The sequence below is a fragment of the Delphinus delphis genome, chromosome 1 (assembly GCF_949987515.2).
Source record: "Delphinus delphis chromosome 1, mDelDel1.2, whole genome shotgun sequence".
In the NCBI taxonomy this organism is placed as follows: domain Eukaryota; kingdom Metazoa; phylum Chordata; class Mammalia; order Artiodactyla; family Delphinidae; genus Delphinus; species Delphinus delphis.
Genome location: NC_082683.1, coordinates 55,111,336 through 55,135,660, shown reverse-complemented (window position 1 = coordinate 55,135,660; position 24,325 = coordinate 55,111,336). Strand labels below are relative to the sequence as shown.

The 24,325-nt window shown below is 39.1% G+C and overlaps 1 protein-coding gene across 5 annotated transcripts in view; it reads right to left on the bottom strand.

Annotated features, from left to right (window-relative positions):
- RAVER2 (ribonucleoprotein, PTB binding 2) overlaps nt 1-20,353 on the bottom strand; it is a 108,553-nt gene extending 88,200 nt beyond the window's left edge. For all 5 annotated transcript variants that reach the window (XM_060023252.1, XM_060023267.1, XM_060023261.1 and 2 more), the window contains exon 1: nt 20,105-20,353. In XM_060023252.1, the coding sequence (XP_059879235.1) occupies nt 20,105-20,353 (249 nt within the window). The remainder of the gene's footprint in view (nt 1-20,104) is intronic.
- Between the last annotated feature and the right edge of the window lie 3,972 nt (nt 20,354-24,325).

The window sequence follows — 24,325 nt, the reverse complement described above, 5'->3', positions numbered from 1 at the left end:
GGCCCACCAGATATGGCACCAACATACCTCTGCAAATACATCTCCCAATATATCCCTACACATGCCCATATTCCTGCTCAGATGAACACTCATTCTCTCATGAGTATACCATGCACAATCCTCATTCTGAATTACACTGATACCTCGATCTAGCATGGGGCAAACATACCACTACAGCTCCCAAACTTCATCTAGAATCACATGCTTCCTTTGAAATCCCAGCTCAAATGTTCTTCCATGAAGATTTTTCCAATTCTTTTCCACAGAACATCACCTCTCCCACCACTATGCTAACAACGGTCATACTTTATTTATGCCTCTCTTAACACAAATAATATGAAATGTTTCTACTTGTGTTCTACATACTGAGTTTTTAACAAGTGTTACACCTGTAGATGGTAATACCAGCATGTAGAAGAAATAAATATAAATTAAAACCTAATTTAGAGGTCCCTGGGTATGAAAACAAGTAACAACCACCAAGGTATGGTATGTAGTCCAATTTATTTCCCCTTGGATCCCCAAGATGTTTAAACTGGCTTTCTTGTTTGTTCAGTTTCTATTACTAATCCAGTCTGAACTTTTAAACTGTGATATCATAACTTCCATCCACCTGGGAAAATACAGCATATTTCCTCTGTGTTTCTCCAATCCTTTCTGTTAAACCGATAATACTTGAGTACAAGAACTATATTTATCTGTATATTATATATATTGCTTTGAGCATACTAGGCACTCACATAAACATTAAAGTGAATATAATTTATTTTGTCATTGACTTGATATTAAACCTTGAAAATTTTACTCATAATATATAACCGATGTAGTTATTATTTTTTAAAGGAATTGAACTATCACGTAAGTGGACATTTGGACCCCAGGTGAGACAGTGGTACAGCCAACCTGTTCTATTTTACAAATGAATACACTAAACAGACATAAGTGCTAGGATGTTAAGTTTGCAACCTAAACTAATTAATTCAGTAATATAATAATAATTCTTATTACTGATATTTTTATAGTTAACACTCATTTAGTTTTTACTAGGTACCAGAACATTGAACTTACTCCTTTCATTAAAAAATCAGGAAACCAGAGCAGAGCAAATTCAAGTAACTTGCCAAAGCTTACACTCAGTAATTTGCTGAGTATAGATTCACCAACTGGCTTGATTCTAGGGACAACACTCTTAACCTCTATGCTATACTGCCTTATTTCTTCCAGGATTAACTGAAATAGTATACTACCACAGTTAGTTATAAAACCAACACCACAATGTCCGAATAAGTGATCATATGGAAATGGAAAATAAGTAAGAGGACAGTTACAAGTTGAGAAACATTTTCTCTTTCAATCCAACGTAAGGGAGTGGGGGAGACTGATATAATAGGCAAAGTATAAAAATAGTGCTGGGTGAAACAAAGACAATCATCTTTGAGATAAGAAAGATAAGAAAGGTAAAGGTGATAATTTAGTATTCTTTACCAGTAAGTCAATATTAGAAATGTTTTAAAATATATATACTTATCAATTGTGTAAAATATTGTTTGATGAATTACATAGTAATATGATCAACATACAGATTAGTTTATATATTACTGCTATGGTAATTTTTTGTCTTGTAAGCTTCAATATTTTCTTGAACTTAAACAACAGTGTATTGCTCATTAAGTAAACATAACTCTCTCAGCAGCATACCATATATATTTTGCGAATCAGCTAATTTAATATTATACTTTATATAGAAGGTGACACAGTTTTGTTTGAAAGGATCCAGTGTGTGCTTTTAGTTGCACAAACTTTAATCTCTCATTTCACTAGTTAACAGCTGTCAAATGCCAGATAAAGAAAACATGATACTGCTCTTCACTTGATCAAGTCTCCGTAAACAATTGACATGTTATATTACTCATTTACCTAACAGAACCACCTAAGTTTTCAAAGATGCATTTTGCCAGTTGGAAATTTTATTTTTAAAACACCCATATTTCTAATCATAGCTTTCCTATGTATCAGACGTGGAATACAGATTTTGCCAACTGGGAAACTTTACAAAGCTTCCTGCAAAGAAAAAAACAATTATTTTTCTCCATGCCCTGGTTGCCTTGACCCAGGCAAAAGTGGGTCACCCCTCAACTTGAGCCTCAGCAAGTTGGCCAAATTAAAAACTTAAAACCTGAAAGAGAGTCCTAACAACCATTTGCCAAAATTCTACTGTGCTCCACACCACACAAAACCAAAAGGACTAAAATTATGTCTCCCTGTTCTAATCTAGTTTTATGACACTTTCAACTTACAAGCTAACTTTAAGGAATGAAGTTGCACCTTTGATGCAAATACTTTGTCCTCTGACTAGCAATATCAGTTACACATTTCTTACAGTAAGATGAGCTCATCGATTTTGGTAATTGTTAGATAGCTTTAGTAACCTATTTCCAGACCCGATTCACCATCACCCCCTGGAATTAAATGAAAAGTTTTCCACATATGAAATGTTTTCTGGGGAGAGGTTTAATAGCTTTCAACTCAAAGTAGTCTGTTAATAACCCCCCACGAGTCAAACAATCATTGTTCTAGCTGGTGTGAACTTCTTCCTGAATGAAACCCAGCCTTAGTTTTAAACTTGAATCACACTGTCTTCCAAGCCCTTTGCAGACTTATGTTCTAAAAAGGGCTTTCATAGATTAAAGCACTTTGCTTTTAAATTCCACTTTTTTGGAATGAAAAAAATATTTTTATTTATGTTCTTTTAAAATTGTAAGTGATTTGATAATACAAAAGGATTATCTGTAACATATATTATGAGGCATAATAATGAAATAAGCACCCAGGAGCTCTACACCAAACTTAAAGACTAGGACATTGGCAACACTGTTCCATCTAACTATGCCTTCCTGCACTAGCCCATCCCCCATAGCTGGAGTCCTCAGGCAGCTTTGTATCCCCAAATAATACATTGTTTTGGTTTGTTTCTGAGCTTTATAAAAATGGTATTATGCTATTTTTAATCTTCTTTGCCTTGCTTTTTATACTCAATATTATGTTTCTAAAATTCACTCATGATCCACATGGCTACTGTTCATTTATTCACTATGGTTTAACATTCCATTCTGTGATTTTAGTATGGTTTACATATCTATTTTTCTATCAGTGAATATCTGATTTGTTTCCAGGTTGTTGCTATTTTGCTACTGTTTGCTATTAAACTACTGTCACCTTCTTGTAAATTTTAGATATCTCCTGGTGTTCCTGTGCAAAAATTTCTGAAAGTGGGAAATTCCTGGGCTATACACATGCAAAGGATCGTCTTTACAAGAAAGGGCCAGCTTCTTTACCAGACTGTTACAGTTTACATTCCCATCGATGGTATATGGGAGTCCTTACAATGCTTGGTCTCATCAGACACTTAAATTTTGTCAATTTAGTGGATATAAAATCATACCTCCTTGTGCTCTTGATTTGCATTCCCTTGATTAATAAGGCAGGGCATTGTGATGGCTAGTTTTGTGTGTGAACTTGGCTACAGAATCCAGTTCTTAAGTAATCTACGTGTTGCTGCAAAGGTATTTTCTAGATATGGTTAATATCTACAATCAGTTTACTCTAAGTGAAGGAGATCACCTTGGATAATGCAGGTGGGCCCCATCTAGTCAGCTGAAGAGCTTAAGAGAAAAACCGAGGTATTCTGGAGAAGAAATCCTGCCTCAAGACTGTAGCATCAACACCTGCCTGAGTTTCTAGCCTGCTGGTATACCTCACAGATTTTAGACTAGCCAGCCCTCACAATCAATCAATCAATTTCTCTATGAATGTACATAGTATAAATACATATTAATATAAATTTTATATATAATGTTTCTCAGAAGAACTCTGATACAGGTATTTTTCATATTTGTTTACCATTTATTTCCTCTTCTGATAAACATTTACTTATCTTTATTGCCCATTTTTCTATTGTGTTTATTTATTTATTTATTTATTTTTTTTTTTGCAGTACGCGGGCCTCTCACTGCTGCAGCCTCTCCCGTCGCGGAGCACAGGCTCCAGACACGCAGGCCCAGCGGCCATGGCTCACAGGCCCAGCCGCTCCACGGCATGTGGGATCCTCCCGGATCGGGGCACGATCCCGTGTCCCCGCATCGGCAGGCAGACTCTCAACCACTGCGCCACCAGGGAAGCCCTATATTTTCTTTTATTGACATGTAGAATTTTTTTTTAATATTTTGGATACTAATTCCTTGTTGGGAAGCATATTATATATGTATTCCCCTAGTAAGTGGTCTGTCATTTTATTTGTGGGTACTTTTGGTAAAGAGAAGTTTTTCATTTAATGAAGCCAAATGTATCAGCTTTTTCCTTTAGAATTTCTGTTTTTTGTGCCTTAAGAAATCCTTTCCTACCCAAGGTCATACGATAGTTTGTCTTCCAAAAGTTTTTAAATTTTTTCTTTCACTTATCAGTTTTTAGTCAGTTGGAGTTAGCCATATTATTCTAGCCATAATTTCCAGTACAATCTTGAATAGAAGTGATTCTGGTATTGCTCCTAATCTCAAAGGGAAATTTTTCAATATTTCACCATGGAACATGATTGCTTTTGGTTTCTCTAGATAATCTTTAAGTTTGAGGAATTTGTATTCTATTCCTGTTTGCTATGAGTTTTTATTATGAATGGGTGTTAAATGTTATCAAATGCTTTTTCTGCATCTACTGAGATGACTTAAGTCCCATCTTCATGCCAGTCATCTCCAAATTTTTATCTCCACCTCAAATTTCTCTCCCGGGCTCCACACCTATACAAGCTATTGCTTGCTCAGAACTGCATTTGAATGTTACACACCAGATAATACTGTTTTGGGCCCAACACAAGGCCCATCATATGATACATTTCGTGGTACTGGCTGAGTAAATGTGGTGTCAATTTTAACTTGGCTAAACTTTTAACAGCTTTCAATACAGCTGTTTTGCTGGAAAGTTCTTTTGAATCGCTACTCTTCGCCAGGGGAACATTTTGACTTGGCTTAAAAAAAAATTAAGTAAACTTTCAGCTTTTTTATTAGCAGTATAATAATTTATTGAATGTTTACTTTCTCTCAGGCCCTTTATTGAAATAACTTTGTTTAACCCTAACAAACCCATGATATAGATTTTAAAGTTGGATGTTATTATCGATTTTAAAGTGGAAGATATTGAGGCCTAGAGAAGGGACTTGTATAGACAGTATGTAACGAATCTGGGATTCAAACCCAGGTTGACAGACCTTAGAGCAAACACAATGAATACTATATCTTAAGTATCATCAATACAAAAATAAAACCTATGAACTATTCATTTCCATCGCATTCCTAATGCTTACTGCATCACTGACCTCCTAACCTTAGGACAGAGATCAGGGTAAGAACAAAGTTTGGGAGATAAAAACAAAAACAACATAATTTTACTTTTTGACAGCTAGAAATCTGAAAGCATCACTCCCTTGTTTAAATATTTCAATGGATCCTCATTTCCCTTAAAATAAAATCCAAACTTCCTTAAATGTCTTACAATCATCTGGTCCTACTTAATGTGCTAGCCTTATATTGAATCACTACCCCTCTCAAACTCTACTCCTTATCTACTCCTTATCTACTCCTCTCAAACTCTACTCCTTACAAAATGCCCTAACTCTTGGCCATGCTTTTTCTTTTCTTTAGGACTTGATATATCTTGTTACTACCACTATGAATATTCCTCATGTCTCCCTTTCTCTCCCTTCCCCTAGTTAATTTCTCTCTCCCTGGTTTTCGGCTTAAATGAGTTTCTCTAAGAAGCCTTTCTGAATCTCTCAGGTGTGGAGTAGGTATCTTTCTTTTGGGCTCCCATAGCATTTTTTACTTTTTCCATTGCAACACTTATAGCACCTATCATCTGTATTTTAACTGCTTATATATCTGTATCTTCATTAGATTGTAGGCTTATTAGTAGCAAATAGCATGTAGCTGGCCTTGTTCGTAAAAAAGTCTCCAACATTTGGCAAAAAGCAGACCTTGCATATTTCTTAAGTGCATGAATATTTGTTTCTACATATTACCTTTATCAACTCCAATACAGTATTTTTCTAAGATTATTTTACCATCTGAACATAAACCAGTATGTTTAAAGTGCTCAAAAAGAAAAAACAATTACTCTCTTTACACTAACCTGATACATAACTCACTTCTTCTTTAAAAGAAAATATTTGCATACGTCAAATTAATGAATATTATATATCTAGCAGTAAGAGGTTCTCCTTGAGCAGTTCTTGCTTATAGATATCCCCAGGAGATAGATTTACATAACCATGTCTCCCAAAGAATAATCCTACAAAAATCACGATCTCCTTTTCTCTGACACAAATGTTTTCTCTTTCCAGTATCACCCGGATGTAATATTGTATTCGTTTTCCATTGCTGTGCAACAAATTAAATTGCTTAAAACAATCCCCATTTATTATCTCTCAGTTCTGTAGGTCAAAAGTTCCGGCAGGCTCAAATGCATTCTCTGCTTAGGGTCTCTCAAGGCCCAAAATCAAGGGCTTAGGCAGGCTGGGTTCTTCTCTGGAGGCTCTAAGAAAGAATGCACTTCCACTCATTAAGGCAGTTAGCAGAATTCAGTTTCTTGCAATTGTACAACTGAAGTCCCCATTTTCTCGCTGGCTGTCAGCTGGGGACCACACTCAGCATCTAGAGACTGCTCTAAAATCCTTGTATGTGGCCCCCCTGCATCTTCAGACCCAGCAACAGTGCATCAGACCCTTCTTGTGCTTCAGATCATCTGACTTCTCCCTCTGCTACTAGCTGGAGAAAACGCTCTGCTTTTAAAGGGCTAGTATGATGAGATATGGCTCACTGGGATAATCTCCCTTTTGATACCCCTAAGTCAACTGTGTAGTAACCTTAATTATATCTGCAAACATCCCCTTCTGTCATGTAATGTAACAGTCACACATGTGATACCTTATCACATTCACAGTTCCATGGATTAGAAATCTTGGGGGGCCATTTCTAAATTCTGCCCGCCACGACACCACTAATAATAGATATCACTTACTGTACCCTTACACATATGTCACACAAAATATCTTATTTCATACCACAGGTTTCAGAGCTCAAGCAAGGTGAGGAGGACATCTGCCCAGAAGGAAACCCCAGCACAGAGAGTCAGAACTCAGGCAAGGTGAGGAAGCCTTCTGGCCAGTGGAAGAGCCCAGTACAGAAGGATGGAGCTTATACTGGATGAGGTGGGTGTCTGCATGCGGGAGGGCACAGTCATCTGCAAGGGTGATGGGAGATTGATTACTTAAAGGAGGATTGTTCAAATAAGTAAATATATTAAGGACAATGAACACCAGGTTTCTCACTGTCAGAAAAAAAAAGTAACAAACATGGAATGGGAGAAAACTGGAAAGAACTCTACGGAGTTAGACTGCAATTTGATATATCAGTGTGAACTCATTCCTTTCAATAGACAGACACATATAGGTGTAAATATATGTGTGTACACACATACATACACTCATATATTCTCTTGCTCTGCCTACTAAGAGGAACTGACAGCAGTGATATCTCAGCGGCAATGAGTACATCTAGTTCCCAGATCTTGGCTTCTTAATAGTATTTTCCCCCAAAAGAAACTAGGCTTTATAAAAGTCATCTAGGGCTGCCATAACAAAATATCATAGACAACAGAAACTTAATTTACTCACAGATCTGGAAGTCAGAATTGCAAGATCAAGGCTCTAGTTGATCTGGCTTCTGCTGAGATCTCGCTTCCTGGCTTGTAGATGGCCACCTTCACCCTATGCCCTCACATGGCCTTTCCTTGGTGCTTGCACACATCTGGGTTGGGCTGGGGGTGAGGCACACAGCAGAAAGAGAGCTCTCTGGTGTCTTTTCTTCAATGGCAATAATCCTATCAGATCAGGGCCCCACCCTGATGACTTCCTTTAAATTTAATTACTTCCATAGAGACCCCGGCCACACTGGGGGTTAGGGCTTCAACATATGAATTTGGGGGAAAACAAGCATTCAGTCTCTCATGAAATGGATGATTCAAGAGCTAAAGCACAGAAAATAAAACAAGCTGCAACAGCGTATTGTGTCAAAAGCAAAGGGAAGTGCTCAGTGAATGACGGGGACATGTCAAAAGTACATAGGACCAGTAGACAAAATACAGAAGCAACCTAAGTGTCCATCAAAAGATGAATGGATAAAAAAGATGTGGTGTGTGTATATATATACAATGGAATATTAGCCATAAAAAATAATGAAATTTTGCCACTTGCAACAACATGGCTGGACCTGAAGGGTATTATGCTGAGTGAAATAAGTCAGAGAAAGACAAATACTGCATGTTATCACTTACATGTGGAATCTGAAAAATACAACAAAATATGAATATAACAAAACAGAAACAGACTCACTGATATAGAGAACAAACTAGAGATTACCAGTGGGGAGAGGGACACGGGAAAGGGCACAATGGGGGTAGAGGATGAAGAGGTACAAAGTACTATGGAAAAAATATATAAGGATACAATATATGACACAGGGAATATAGCCAATATTTTATAATAGCTTTAAATGGAGTATAATCTATAAAAATATTGAATCACTATGTTGTACCCTTGAAACTAACATAACATTGTAAATCAACTATACTTTAATTTTAAAAAAAAAAGGACCTTTCCCTTAAGTGTGTGCTAGAATTAGTGACTTGTTTCTAAAGAACAGTGAATGGGAAAAATATTATCTTTACAGAGGAGTGATGTGGCAGACATCATCTTAAGGAAATGATCAAGGTTAACAACACCAGTGAAAGTCATATTGATGTCATGTACCCCATGAAATGACATGATCAGAAGTGGACTTTGCCTCTGTGGAATTCTTCCCAAAATTCCGTAACCCTAATCTCCCATGAGAAAAACATCATACAAACCCGAGGGGTGTTCTAAGAAGTTTCTGACCAAACTATCAAGATCATGAAAAACAAGAAAAGACTGAGAAACTGATGCAGAATGGAAATTAAGGAGATGAGATGTGGTAACTAAATGCAATGTGGTACCCTGGACTGGATCCTGAAACAGGAAAAGGACATAAGTGAAAAAAACAAATCAAATCCAAAGTCTACAGTTCAGTTAATAATAATGTACCAATGTAATCTCTTAGTCTTGACTAGTGTACCTTGGTTACAAGATTTAACATTAGGGGAAACTGGGTAAAGAATATATAGGAACTCTATGTACTCTCCTTGTAACTTCTTTTGTAAATCTAAAATTATTCCAAAGCAAAAAGTTTATTTAAAAAGAGGACATAGGAGCCAGCTTAAAGAAGCTCCCACTGTCCAAACGTAAAACAATTAAAGCATCAAGGTAAGTAATGATAGTAATGGAGTATAAACCGTTGGACAACATAGGAAACCAAGAGTTTATTTTTGACATAAAATAATAAATCAATAAATTGAACACTAGAAAGGGAATACAGGCATACCTCAGAGACATTGTGGGTTTGGTTCCAGGCCACTGCAATAAAGTGAATATCAAAATAAAGTGAGTCACACAAATTTTTTGGTTTCCCAGTGCATATGAAAGTTATGCTTATACTATACTCTAGTATATTAAGTGTGCAGTAGCATTATGTCTAAAACAAGTACATACCTTAATTAAAAAATACTTTATTGCTAAAAAATTGCTATCCGTCATCTGAGCTGTCAGCACATCATACTCTTTTTGCAATAGTAACAAAGATCACTGATCACAGATCACCATAACAAATATAATAATAATGAACACGTTGGAAATATTGTGAGAATTACCAAAATGTGACACAGAGACATGAAGTGAGCAAATGCTGTTGGAAAAATGGTGCCGACAGACTTGTTTGATGCAGGGTTGCCACAAACTTTCAATTTGTAAAAAATGCAATATCTGTGACAAGCAAATAAAGAAAAGCACACTAAAATGAGGTATGCCTGTAGAATATTTATACAGTCTTAACTAAAGTATCTCCTCTCAAAAATCCTTATTAATTACAAAGGGAAAAACTTTGCTTATAGAAGCCTGGCAGATACCACTTTAATAAAAGTCAATCAGAGGGATCAAAGTTAACTTTATCAGCAATGGGACAAATCTAAAACGTGCATCACCCCGTGATATTCCTGCCAAGGTTATATAACTTGAGTCTAATTATGCAGAACTAATCTAATTATATAGAATGTCCAAACTGAAGGACACTCTATAAAGTAACTGGCCTGTAATCTTCAAAAAGGTCAAGGCTGGAAAAGACAAGTTATTCCAGACTGAAGACTAAAAAGACACAACAACTAAGTGCAATATATGATTCTGAACTGGATCCTTTCACTATAAAAGATATTAATGGGAAAACTGGCAAAACTTAAATGCGATCTGTAGATTTGACGGTAGTATTTTGAGTTTGATGGTAGTGATGTGTTTATGCTGGAGAAAGTCCATATTTGTAGAAAATACACAGTAAAGTACTCAGGTTGATAGAGAGTAGGTCAATGCTCACTCTCAAACAGTTTAGGGAAAAATAGTTCTTTGTACAGTACTTATGACCTTTCTGTAAGTTTGTGATTATTTCAAAATTTAAAATTTCCCAGATTCACATGTTCTTGTTTATTGCCATTACTTCTACTCTAGATCAGGATGCGAAAAACGAACAAGGTATAAACTCAGAGAGAAGGAGACTGATCTGAAGTCAAAAGCCAGCAGCTGAACTTGAGGGTAACAGAAGATCCAAAGTTCAGGAAATAAAGGCAAGCTGGGAACTAGAAGCAGATAATCACTGTAGTGGGTTAAGGGAAGATATAAAAACTGATTAGCTGGGGCAAAGCGGATAGGGTGGGGCGGGCTGGAGATGGGTGAAAGGGGATGGCAGGAAAAGAGGCAAAGAATATGCGTGCAAATACAGGCTCAAACAAATACAGTGAATTCTAATGCTATCTTGGCATTCAGGTGGTAACAAAAGTTTAACAGAAACCTTCAAATTCACAAAGAAAATGTACAAGCATAAGGACAAAGGAAATCTAAAGATAATGAGAGTAAATAAGCACAAGATTAAGTGTCAAATGCCTAGAAAACAAGTTGAGAGACTCACACTAAGTTAGAGACTCAGAAATCGAACAAAAAAGGGAAACTTTTCATAGCAATAAATACTTATTGTGAATAGTCTTGATATGTTTTAAAGAGACATTTTCTTTACATTAACCTTGTTTTTTTTTTGCGGTAGGCGGACCTCTCACTGTTGTGGCCTCTCCCGTTGCGGAGCACAGGCTCCGGACGCGCAGGCTCAGCGGCCATGGCTCACGGGCCCAGCCACTCCCGCAGCATGTGGGATCTTCCCGGACAGGGGCACGAACCCGTGTCCCCTGCATCAGCAGGCAGACTCTCAACCACTGTGCCACCAGGGAAGCCCTATATTAACCTTTGTATCAACAAATACTCATTGTGAATAGTCTTGATATGTTTTAAAATGACATTCTTTATATCAACCTTTGTAACAACACTTTAAGTGAGAAACATTACACTGTAATATCTTGGACTCTAAGAAAAAGAATTCTGTACATCCACCCTGTTTCAGGCACAATAGGTAAAGTGTTAGTAATACTGGGTGACCAGAGAACAATGAGCTTCTACATCAAACGTAAAGTGACACAGGTGACTTTCTTAGAAAGAAAATTAAGAAGTCGGATTTATTTTCTTGCCCAGAGACAGGATCATCCCACATATGCATAAATGTGGTCCACAGAAGTTTCTGCTGAAAACTCTTCTCAAGAAGCAGCTTTGGACCTGTTTAAATGGTCCATACTCAGGTGAAGTCCCAAACACATAATCAAAATTACACTGGCGTGGAAAGGTGCTTGTCAGTTTAGGTCTAAAATCTCCCAGAGCGAGATCAGGGGTAAATTACAAGAGATCCACAACCCCTTGAAATTACATGCAAATTTCTGTGTGCCTATGAACATTAGAACTTTTCTGGAGAGAGGGTTTATAGCTTTCAACTTACTCACATGCAATAAACAGTTGACTGATAGAATAATTATATGGGAACAGAGTTCACGGCCTAAAAAGCTAACACAGTCTTACAATGCAAAATTTGTTCATCTTACAAACTAATCCTGAAAGCCTGCCATGTGTCACACACATTAACAGAAGTACAGCATTTTAGAACAAATAGGTGGGTCATCTTCTGTTTTAAACTTCCCTGGGAACAGTGTGTCAGGTTCTAGGTTAAACACTGGGGACACAAAGGTAAATATTACATAATCCCTGTCCTTTGAAACACAATATAGAGTGTATGCAGGGGAATTACAATCATAATACAGTGTGGGATAAGAATATAAACTTCGGTATAAAAAAGACATTAGCTTTTCTCCACTCTACTACTACTAAGCTGAATGACTTTGGGCAAATTGCTTGACATTAATTTTGCATCTGTGTTTCCCTATCAGTAAAATGAGAATAAAAAAATCTGATCTCACAGCCTTGAAAAAAGGATTAAATATAATGTAAATGAAGCTCGGTGCCTGGCAACAGCAGGCATCTAATAAACAAAGGTTATTATTGTTATTATAGAAATCCAGAGAAAAGAGAATTTGCTCTGGCTGAGGGATTACAAGGAGATCTCAACTAGACTACCATACTCGATTTCGGGCGCCACATTTTAAGAGATGCAATGACAAAATGATAGTGGTGTGCGTTCAGAGAAAAATAAACAAGATGGTGAGGAAACTCAGACTCATGTCCTAAATGTAGTGGTTTGAAGGAGGTGAAGTTATAAGTTAAAAAAGAGAATACCATAATTTCTCTATGCTACTAGAGGGGAGAAGTTGGATCAAGAAATCAAAATTTCAGGGAAATAAATTTTACATATTTAATATAAATAAGACATTTATAACAAAAGCTGTCTGAAGATGGAGTAGGATACCTTACAAAACAGTGATTTCTTTGAAACTAAAGGTGTTAAAAATGTGCTAGAAACCATGTGTTCAGGACCCTGTAAATTGTGTTCATGTCTTAAGCAAAAGGGTTGGATAAAATGTCTTCTACCATCCTTTTCAATAATAAAATTTCATGATTTTTTAACTAAAATTCTGTATTATTTAGGATAGTACTGGTTGGTAATAACATAAGACCCAACTTGAAATAAATGAAAAATAAAGGGAAGTTAGGGTCTTGCATAACTAAGAAATGCAAAGGTAGGTCAGGCTTCATATATAGTTTGATCAGGGCTCTAGCTCAGCCTCTATTTTTCCTCCCTCCCTCCCTCCCTCCCTCCCTTCCTTCCTTTCTTCCTTTCTTTCCAGGTCAATCCTGCTTTGGATGTCTGCTCTGTCCTCAGAATGTCAGCTACAATCTGAGCAATGTACCTCTGCATTCATATCCCGTGGGAAGAAAGAATTACCTTAACAACCAAAGTCCTAAGCTTCTTTATTATACTAGGCTGAAATAATCATTGTGGCCAAGGGACTACCATGTGCTGACTGGCTTACACCCAGGTTATTGCCCATCCTTTAACCAATTCCAATGGCAAAAGAGAAGAATTCTGTTTGTTGGTTTATGTCACTTCTACAGATAGGGACAGAAAGCAAATCCACTCAAACCATGCAGTCCCTAAATAATGGAGGGCAGGTCCTCAAAGGAAAATCTGGGTGCTACTAGGAAAGACAAGAGGAAGAACGGAGACTGAGTAGGCAACAGCGTCAGGGTCTCAGCAAGAAACAGATGGCACACTCAAAGACTAAGTAACTGGAGAGAATTTTTTAAAGAGACTATCTACAAAAGTTTACAGAAAGCCCATGGTTAGCAACAGTCAGTCCCCTACAACCCCTAGGCCTAATAAAGGCAAGGGGAATGATTACAACAACCCAGAGAGCTTAGTTGCATGGAGGGTTCCATTGGAAAGGAACTGTGACCTTTGAAAGAGGAAACAGCCAAGCCACAGTAACCTCACAGAGATGGAGCTGGGTGAATAAATGCCCCAATCTCTCTCCTCTGCCCTTTGATCTCCCACCAGTGGCTCTGGCCAAATGCAATCAGAAATCAGAGAATAAGAGAGCCCCGTTAGTGCTTTTCATAGTACAGTCGGCCTCCGAGGACACAAAGCAGGTAAGAAGGGTGGAGAAAGGTCTGGAGGAAAAAAATGGAAGACATTCAGTATAGCAACCAAAGACAATCCTCTGCAGAAAATCATGAGCCAAAACAGCTAATACAGACAAGTGTTCTAGGCGGTCTGATGCCCCCACTTCTCACTCAGTACCCCTCAGTGCACACTATCACCTCCGACTGAGGCGACTGCCTCTTAGGCAAACAAAGTAAAAACAGAGCCAGGGTTTCTAATAAGCAATTATAGATATTTAAATTTATAGATGATTTTGTTTTCTTTCTTTATGTCTTAACATTCTTTCATCAGCCTGTTTCTGCTGGGCTAAGCAGAGATAAGCATAAAGCTTTTTGCCCACAGATGAGAGATGAGCCCTGGAGACCCTAAGGGTCACTGGCTATAAGGTAGGGAGACGTCTTTGGACTGTTTAACACTCAGCATTGTGATGCAAACCACAAAACACTCCTCTTCTCAAATGTGTTTTCAGAGCAAGAACAAGCATTGCTGAAACACTTTTTAAAGAATTTCTGCCAAGACTAGAAATTCACTGAGCCAGTGGTGGCCCAGAAATGTAGAAATATATTCCTTTAGCAGCTTTCAGTGTTCTTGTTACACTGGGAATAGGATAATAAAATACACAGAAGAGACACAGAACCCGTAAGTTAATTCTGATTAACTACACTAAAAAAGAAAACATAATAGATAACTTTTAAGTAGTACAAACTACTACACTAAGAAAAGTAACTTTTGGAAGTAAGCAAAATGACATTCTCAATAAGAAAAAGAATGATTTCATAATGCAAAAACATCCCAGTACTGTCAGTTTAAAAAGAGGCAATAATTACTGAATATACTGTTAGAGAAAACAAATCATGTATATTTTTAAATCCCACAGTTAAAGAACACAAAGCATGTGAGAAAATTCTATTGGTTTTTTAATAACAAAAGAAAAATGGGAATAAATAGATTTTAAAAGGAAAATCAACCAGAGTTTCCTACATTTGGTGGTTTGTTATTCTAAAAAGTGCTGTGCTTTCAAATGGGCCTCTATGAATTAACCATCAAGCTTCTCAACTAACTATCCTAATAGAGTACTTTGAAATGAAAGTTAATAACACCCAAAGTGAGACAATAGAATGTTTCTTCTATTTAGCCCTAAGCACTTCACATTTTCTTCTAATTACAATAAAACCTCTTTCAGATTTTGAAATAAATACAACAAAAACAAAATACAGGTACATGCATACGATATGTAAAAAAACAACTGAGTGAACTCAAACAATATAGTAAATAAATGTCATTATTTCTCCAATTTGAAACCCCAGTAGCAATGCTACTGAAACAGAATCAGGTTAACCATAAAATATAAACAATTTATAGAAATACAATTAAAAACCACATATTAGGGCATTACCTTAACTAATCAAAATTCTAAAGTCAGAGTTGCAAAAGACTATTCACACATATAGACACACACATATACACGATAGCTACAATGAATAAGAACCAGTGTTCACAGCACTGTTATTATTCACTATAAATAATTCTAATTGTTATAAATATTATTCATGATAAATTAATCACTATAATAACATTCCAAAACACTAACAAAGACAAACACCAAATCACAGTGGCATGAAGTACTCAAGGATGGAGGTAGCTTTAAAACATTAGAGTAGAATCCAATGTAGACCAATAAAAAATGAGACTAGAAATGTAGGCAGGGGCCAAGTCACAAAAAGCCTAGAGTCTAGGGCTTCTCTGGTGGCGCAGTGGCTGAGAGTCCTCCTGACGATGCAGGGGACAGGGGTTCGTGCCCCGGTCCGGGAAGATCCCACATGCCGCGGAGCAGCTGGGCCCGTGAGCCATGGCCGCCGAGCCTGCGCGTCCGGAGCCTGTGCTCCGCAACGGGAGAGGCCACAACAGGAAGAGGCCCGCGTACCACCAAAAAAAAAAAAAAAAAAAAAAGCCTAGAGTCTTAGAATTCTATCCTAGTATGTCATGCTTCTCAGGTGAGGTCTGAGTACTCCATGGTAATACAGGAGTATGGAAAAATCATAGGATAATTGTGGTGCATCTTCCATAAGTGTCACGTTTATGTAAAAAATTTGGAGGGAAGTTAAATGAGTTTGTCACTGTTTTTATATTAAATCCAATTTTCCTAGAGCATAAAATTAATGTGAATTTTTCAGACAGAACATGAAGCTTCAAAGCAATTTCACTCTTGCCATAGGCTAATTCAGGTTCACTATTCCTTACAATTTGAGGAGAAGAGACAAATGAGGGAGAATTTGAGGGAAAGTTTGAGAAGCACTGCTGAGAATGTGGAGCCAAAGATTTTTGTTGTTGTTGTTTTCTCTTGTTTTGAATAGGGGAGTGATATCAGATTTGTGCCTTGGGAAGCTCTCTCAGGGAAACAGTAAGCAGGATGGGCTAAAAAATAAGAGACAGCACAATAATGAGGGTAAGTGACAAGCAGAAAGGTTGTAACTCTGCAAGAGATGAAAAGGATATGAACCAGAGTTGAAGCTACGAGAACACAGAGGGCTGGGAGGATTCCGGAAAGCATAGGATGATCACCAGACAGCGCCTGACAGATGCCATAGTAACTATTCTTTTGAGCACTTATTAGTATAAAGGCGTTCATTTTTTTAGAGTTAGTATTTCTACTACTGTAAGGTATTTGACATTTGTACCTTTAAAAGCTCTCACTTAAAAATAATACCTTCATGAGAGAGTGGCACGGACATATATACACCACCAAATGTAAAATAGATAGCTAGTGGGAAGCAGCCGCATAGCACAGGGAGATCAGCTCGGTGCTTTGTGACCACCTAGAGGGGTGGGATAGGGAGGGTGGGAGGGAGACGCAAGAGGGAGGGGATATGGGGATATATGTATGCATATGGCTGATTCACTTTGTTATAAAGCAGAAACTAACACACCATTGTAAAGCAATTATACTCCAATAAAGATGTTAAAAAAAAATAATACCTTTAGTGTGCCTTCTAATCATAGGAAATGTAAAGTTGTGGGATGCTATTTGGTATATGCTGTTATACCAAAAATTAAACAAAATATGAGTAAGACTTATGAAAACTATGTTTAATAAAGAAAACACCCATGTTTTAAAAATGTTAAGAAAAAACTATTGGGTTCCTACTGATCAATCATCAACATAGCTTTTCTAGAAACATAACTATACAGTTTGAGAACCAGAGTTAGGAATGACTTTGGTCCTTAATGTGATATTCCAGAATAAATGAACACAGACTCTTCTACAAAAGAACAAGAATTTGGGTATTTAAAATATCTGATTACTTAGAAACTGAACAAAAAGTAGTAACTTTTTTCTTTTTTTTACCATGTTAGTCATTTCATAAGGAGGAAACAGGAGTTTATCCAGCTGATACTGGCTAAAAGATACAAAATAAGATTAAACTTAATTCTTCACTAGTAAGTTGACAGTAAAATGCAGCCACTAGGTAAAAACAGAATTATAATTGTTAAGGTAAATAAAAGATAAAACAAACAAAAAATCCTAGCAGAATATATTCAAGAAAATATTACAACTTGAGAAGTAGATCAAGTAAATATTAATTTTATTGGACTAATAAAAATAGCAACTCAGTTTAAATAATCTGAAGAAACGAGTGTCTTTTAATTGCTTTTAGAAATTAGCACACTTCGGTCTATTCTACTTATTCGTGTAACACAGACCATTGATATTTATAATATGATTGTGATCAGAAAACTTAGGAAAGGTACAAGCACTGAAGACAATAGAGAAAAGAAAAACACTACTCAAACAAATGTTATCTGTAATCAAACACTGATCTGTTTAAATTTTAAAACTACATTATCAGAAATATTTAAAATAATATTTTGTTATGGAAATCATCATAGAAAAAAACAAAGGCTAGGACAAGTCTGGAAACTAGTCTCTAGGTCCTAACAACTTTTAGTTATTTATTTTTTGCTTATAGACGAAACTCTTCAGCTCTCAAAAAGCATGGCATAAAAATTTAAGATACTTTACTTGGCAGTAAAAGACCCAACTAGACATACAGATCTTAAACCAACTTTATTTGATAGTCTATGCTTGCTACCTTACAGAAAAATCCTAAAATTTAGGTGAAACATAAATTCATAACAGAGAAAGAATATCTCAAAAATACAAATCAGTGTAATTCTCATAAAACCTCTCTCCATCACTAACAACAGGTAATTAACTGTTCCTTTTATTAGACTCTTTAATATATTTTTTCAAGTCTCTTGAGAAGGGAATGAGAAAGATACCAACACCAAAGGAAGAATAGACAGAACTATCTAAAATTTTTGGTCCAAATATTTTGAAAATTAATGCAAAGAAATGTGATAACAAAAATAGTTGACATTCTACAAAGGAAATTAAGACACTTCTCCACCTCTCTTCTAGATGATCTACACACATAGCTGCTATTTCTTCAATTTTTTTTTTTAATTCCATCTGCCTTTTCCAAGCCTCCCTCTTTCTGTGCTCACTTGCTGTCCTATACTTGCGTGGGCACGGGAAAGTTGCTTCTATGAAATCAGTCCATTGCAGGTGTCCTTATAGCATTACAGAACATCACCTGCCTGAGGGGAAGTGGACAACCATGGAAAGAGCTGAAAGAGGGATGAGATGTACAAACACTAACAGAGACTTTTTTACATTGTTTTTGAAACAAAATGGCCCTTCATGTATATGGGTTATAAGGTTACATGCTCACATTTATTGTGAGTGGCTATGTAAGGTCTAGTTACATAGTAATGAGGCATTGGTCTCAATATTTAACGGATCTAATGGAAGAACCGCTGCAGTTATCAACAGGCAGCTCCCCTGCAATTCCATGCATCCCACTACAGGAGGAACTACACGAAGTGCCCCAAATCTGCAACCACCAGGACAGACCACCCTCCCCATCCCCACAAAATATAGAAATTCCAATTAAATGTGAAAGATACGTGAACATCTAGACAAGAAACCCTTAATAGTCAAAGAAATTCGATTTTTTTTGGTAAAAAAAAAATACATACGCACAGGAAAAGAAAGATAATACTCCACGTTAACAATGGTTATCTTTAAGTATCAAAAATACAGGTGATTTCTATTCCTCCCTTTGCGCTTCTCTGTGTTTTCTAGCTTTCCTATAATGAGCACGTAACTTTGGTAATCGAGGATAAAAAAAAAAGTCAAATAGATGCAGAGCTTAAAGCAACAGTTAATCTGGATCAAAGACACAGAGTAGCCTATCTTTAAGCCTCCTCGGAGTCGCTAAGGAACAAATCCTCCAGTACTCGGCAGGGAGAAGACGGCTGCAAGGCTCCCCAAACCGCAGCGATAACCTCTCTATTCCAGGGTCTTAGCAAACTGAGGGGACAGAGTTGTTTCATACAAACTTGGTCAAGTGCTCCTGCAACAGCAAAACTCACTCCCAGCTTTCCCGTGACCCCGCCCCCCAAGGCACATCCAAGTCGCGAGGACCCCGTTGAGACCCTGCGCCAGTCTCAGGGTGCTCCCGAAGACTTGTCCCCCACCCCCAAGCTGTGCTCCGCAGCTCACCTCCGCTCTCCTTCACTTACTTCCCCGACCCCTTCCCCCAGTACACCACCCTGGGCCATGAGGGGAAGGAAGGAACCAGCCGAACTTAGAGACAACGCTCCAGATTCCCGTGACCTTGGACAAGCTCATTCGCCTCTCCGAGCCTCAGTTTCCTAATGTGCCTCCTTCGCGGGATGACCGCGGACTCACAAACCCCGGGGGCTCTTTAAAAGCCAAGGACCGTTCTCGTAACTCTGCACGACCCTCTCCTCCCCCGGACCGCTCCCAGGCGCCGGGCACCAGCCTGGACACCGGGGGATGGGGGCGGGAGGGCGTGGGCAGCTTCTCTCTAAAGCTCCTGCCCCGTAGCCCCCGGGACGCGTCGCCTCGCAGCCCGTCCCCACACCTGGCAGTTGCTGTCCTGGGGCAGGTTTTTCACCAGGATTTTTCTGCGGTTGCTCAGCTCCCGGCGCATCCGCTGCAGCCGCGCGGCGACCTCCTCCGGGTGCAGCGCGGCGGGCGCCGGGCCCCGGGCGTCGTTGCGCGCCTCGGCGGAGGGGTCCGGCCCGCGCGGCCCCGACTCCGGCTCGGGCCCCGCCGCGCCGCCCAGGCCCGCGCCCCCCTCGCCGCCGGCTCCCGCTGCCGCCGTCGCCATCTTCCCGGGCGCCCGCGGCTGCGGGCTCCTCGGAGGCTCGAGGGGAAGGGAGAGAGAGAGCCCGAGGAGGCCCGGGCGGGGGCGAGGCGGGCCGAGGCCGCGGAGTGGGTGGGGGGAGGGGGAGGGGGAGGGAGGCGGCGCCGCAGCCAGCAGCCGGCGGGCGGGAAGAGGAAACCTGAGCGCCGAGGAGGAGCTCAGAACCACCTCGCGGGAACCTCCCCCTCGGGCCCCCGGGCCCCGCGCACCGGCGCGCCGGCCCCGCCCGCGGGGACCTCTACGCCGCCCCCCGGACACCTGTGCCGGCGCGGGCGGGCAGGCGAGCTCCCCTCCCTGCAAGGCCCTAGCGAAAGCCCAGGTTTGGGCTCTGGAGATGCGGCCCTTTGGCACCGGCTTTCCCGGGGGCACTCGGGCCCCAGGCGTCGGTCCCCGCGCGGCCTCCCCACGTGACACCGCAGCTGTCCCCAAGCTCCCCTCGAAACTCCCGCGCTGGGGCGGCTCCGGGGCTGCAGACGCGAATTCAGCCTCCCCAAACCCGGGGAGGCCCCTGCCCGCTCCGGACGGTGACCCTTCTTCTCTGCTCAAGATGTGCTCGTCTGGCAGAGAAGTTTGAGTTTGCCATGAAAAATAAAATTTGAGGTTTTCTAGGGAGTACAAAAAGGCAAGAATTCTGGAGGCAATTTTATATATTTGAAAAAACCTGATCGCAAAGTATTTTCCTGTGTCTACAAGAAAGCCTGTGCCCTTGACCCGTCCCTCCGTTTCTTTTGTACGTTTCCTAAAATGTAAAACTTTGATGCTTGTATATGCAGCATATAAAGGGGTGCCGAAACAAAGACTAAAATGGAACAGGAACTGTGACAGAGGGTTGGCGTTAACGCTACTTGGAACATTATTTTAATTGAAACGTTGAGGGAGAGTTACACTGTAGAGCTAAGTCACAGTGATGTTATCAGATCAAACAATTGAGCAGCCTTTGACTGGCACCAGCCCAAATGACTATGAGTAAAGAGAAACATGCATCTTAAGTGTGTAGCATGCAAATACACCCTCAAAAAAAAAAAAAAAAAGCCTGTTTAACAGGTTATTCCGTTGGGGGAAAATATTTTCAGTAAATGTCACCAAAAAGTAAAACCAAAAAAGATTTTTAAAAAACATACTATGTATTCAGTACCTACCTTGTGCCCCCATGTACTTCTAAGTACATTACAAATGTTTCATTTACTCTTCACAATAATTCAATTAGGTAGTTTTTATTTTCTTCACTTTACAAGTGAAGAAATAGAGGCAGGTTGCTTAATTCTAAAGCCCAACGCTCTTCATAACGTAAAAAGACTCATCTGTCACCTCTCCATCACAAAATAATGACTGCTGATATTCCTGCACTTATTCTCTGCCAACAGATACTTGTTATCATTAAAATGATTCTGCACTGCACCCATGTTCATACGAGCACTATTGTCAATAGCCAAAGGGTAGAAACCACCTGAAAGGTCCATCTACCAATGAATAAACTATAGTATACGCATACAATGGAGTATTGTTCAGCTATATAAAAAAAAAAATCAAGTACTGATACAAGGTGGATAAATCTCCAAAACATTATGCTAAATGAAAGAAATCAGACACAAAAGGTCACGTGTTACATGATTCCATTTACATGAAATATTCGCAAATAAGTAAATCCATAGAGACAGAACATAGGCTGGTAGTTACCAGGGATTGGGGGAGGGGGGAATGGGAAGCACCTGCCTAATGGATACAGGTTTCGTTTTGGGGTGATGAAAATGTTTCGGAATCGGACAGAGGTGGCAGTTGCCCAATATTGTGAAAGTAGACTAAGTAGACACTGAATAGTTCAGTGTAAAATGGTTAATTATGTCACATGAGTTTCATCTCATAAAAAAATGTAAATGATATTCTACAGTGCACAGCTTTATTACTTGCTTTTTACAGCATATTTTCAGAGCCTCTTTCTATGCCAAATAACTGAACATCATTATTTTTCATGGCTGCATATTATTGTATTGTGATAATTACCATAATTTACATAACTAATTGCCTAGTATTAGACATCTTTATTGTACACCACACTGAGATTAATACCCTTGTGTCCATATTTGCGTATTTGTAATTCTTCCATAAAGAACTAGAAGCAAAATGTCTTCACAAGAAAAAGTATATATGAAGATTTTTGATGTGTATTTCCAAACTACCTTCCTCAGTTTTCCCCATCACAAACATTGCTTGTTTCCCTGCTTGCATCCATGATAATTTGATATCAAAATAATATCATTTTTTTAATTTTATTTTATTTTTGGCTGTGTTGGGTCTTTGTTGCTGTGTGCACACTTCTCATTGTGGTGGCTTCTCTCGTTGAGGAGCACAGGCTCTAGGCTCGAGGACTTCAGTAGTCGTGGCACGCGGGCTCAGTAGTTGTGGCTCACGGGCTTAGTTGCTCTGCGGCATGTGGGATCTTACCAGACCGGGGATTGAACCCGTGTCCCCTGCATTGGGAGGTGGATTCTCAACCACTGCGCCACCAGGGAAGTCCCAAAATAATGTCTTATTTTGGTTTTAAATTTTGTTCCTTGTGGGACCTTAGCTCCCCCACCAGGGACTGTTGAACCCAGTCCCTTGGTAGTGAGAGTGCAGAGTACTAACCACTGGATGGCCAGGGAATTCCTAAATTTTATTCCTTTGATTAAAAGTTATGAGTTGTGGGCTTCCCTGGTGGCGCAGTGGTTGAGAGTCCGCCTGCCGATGCAGGGGACAGGGGTTTGTGCCCCGGTCCGGGAAGATCCCACATGCCGTGGAGCGGCTGGGCTCGTGAGCCATGGCCACTGAGCCTGCGTGTCCGGAGCCTGTGCTCCGCAACAGGAGAAGCCACAACAGTGAGAGGCCCGCGTACAGCAAAGAATAAAAATAAATAAAAATAAGAAATAAAAAAATAAAAGTTATGAGATGTGAGCTCCAATCAAGCGCTGTTTTGTAGAGCTGAGAGACTTTGAGAAGTATATTCTTTAAAGTGGGCAAGAAGCATGAATAGGCTTAGCATATGCTCTGACCTTGAGTCAGTCATTAAGTCTGAGAACATATATTTATCTAAATGAGTACCGTTTTCTTGACAAACGTTTTGAAATGTCTCTTGTGTGCTGGACAATATATATAAAGGCACTAAGAACATAGCAATAATAAAATAAAGTTTCTGTATGATAGGGGCTCAGTCTTGTTCGGAAAAATTACACAAGAATTATAATTAAATGTGATAAATATGCAAAAAAACATCAGGAGCAGCTGGAAAACAGTGATCTGGGTCTGATTTTAGTGATTTTGCTTTTGCTGAAAATATTTCTCAAATTGCTTTTTTGGTATTGACTTCAGAAGTTATGGAAAATACTTTTGCATAGTTTCTGTGGTAATGAATGTTCACCACTTAGAGATGGGTTTGATTTTTTGAACTACTTAAAATTATTTGAAGCCAAGTCTGGTGAATGAATCAGGTGTTGATGATGCTCTTGGGATTATAATTATGTAATTGTTTTTTTTTGTCCCAAGTGGGATATGATTTCAATGTTATCATGTTATTAAACCAACTTTATTAAGTGGCTACTTGGAATTGATTCCACTCCTTGAACGATATTACTGTGTCCTGTAAGGTGGTGGCTTTAAAACTTTTTTGACCCAAACCAGTAGGAAATATATACCATAGTGGGAAATATATTTTATATTACAAGCCAGTAAACATACATACATACAACTGAAACAGAGATTTCACAGAACAATATACCCTTCCATGATGCAGCATACTGTAGTATTTTTTTTTTTTTTTTTTTTTGCGGTACGCGGGCCTCTCACTGTTGTGGCCTCTCCCATTGCGGAGCACAGGCTCTGGACGCGCAGGCTCAGCAGGCAGAGCCGCTCCGCGGCATGTGGGATCTTCCCGGACCGGGGCACGAACCTGTGTCCCCTGCA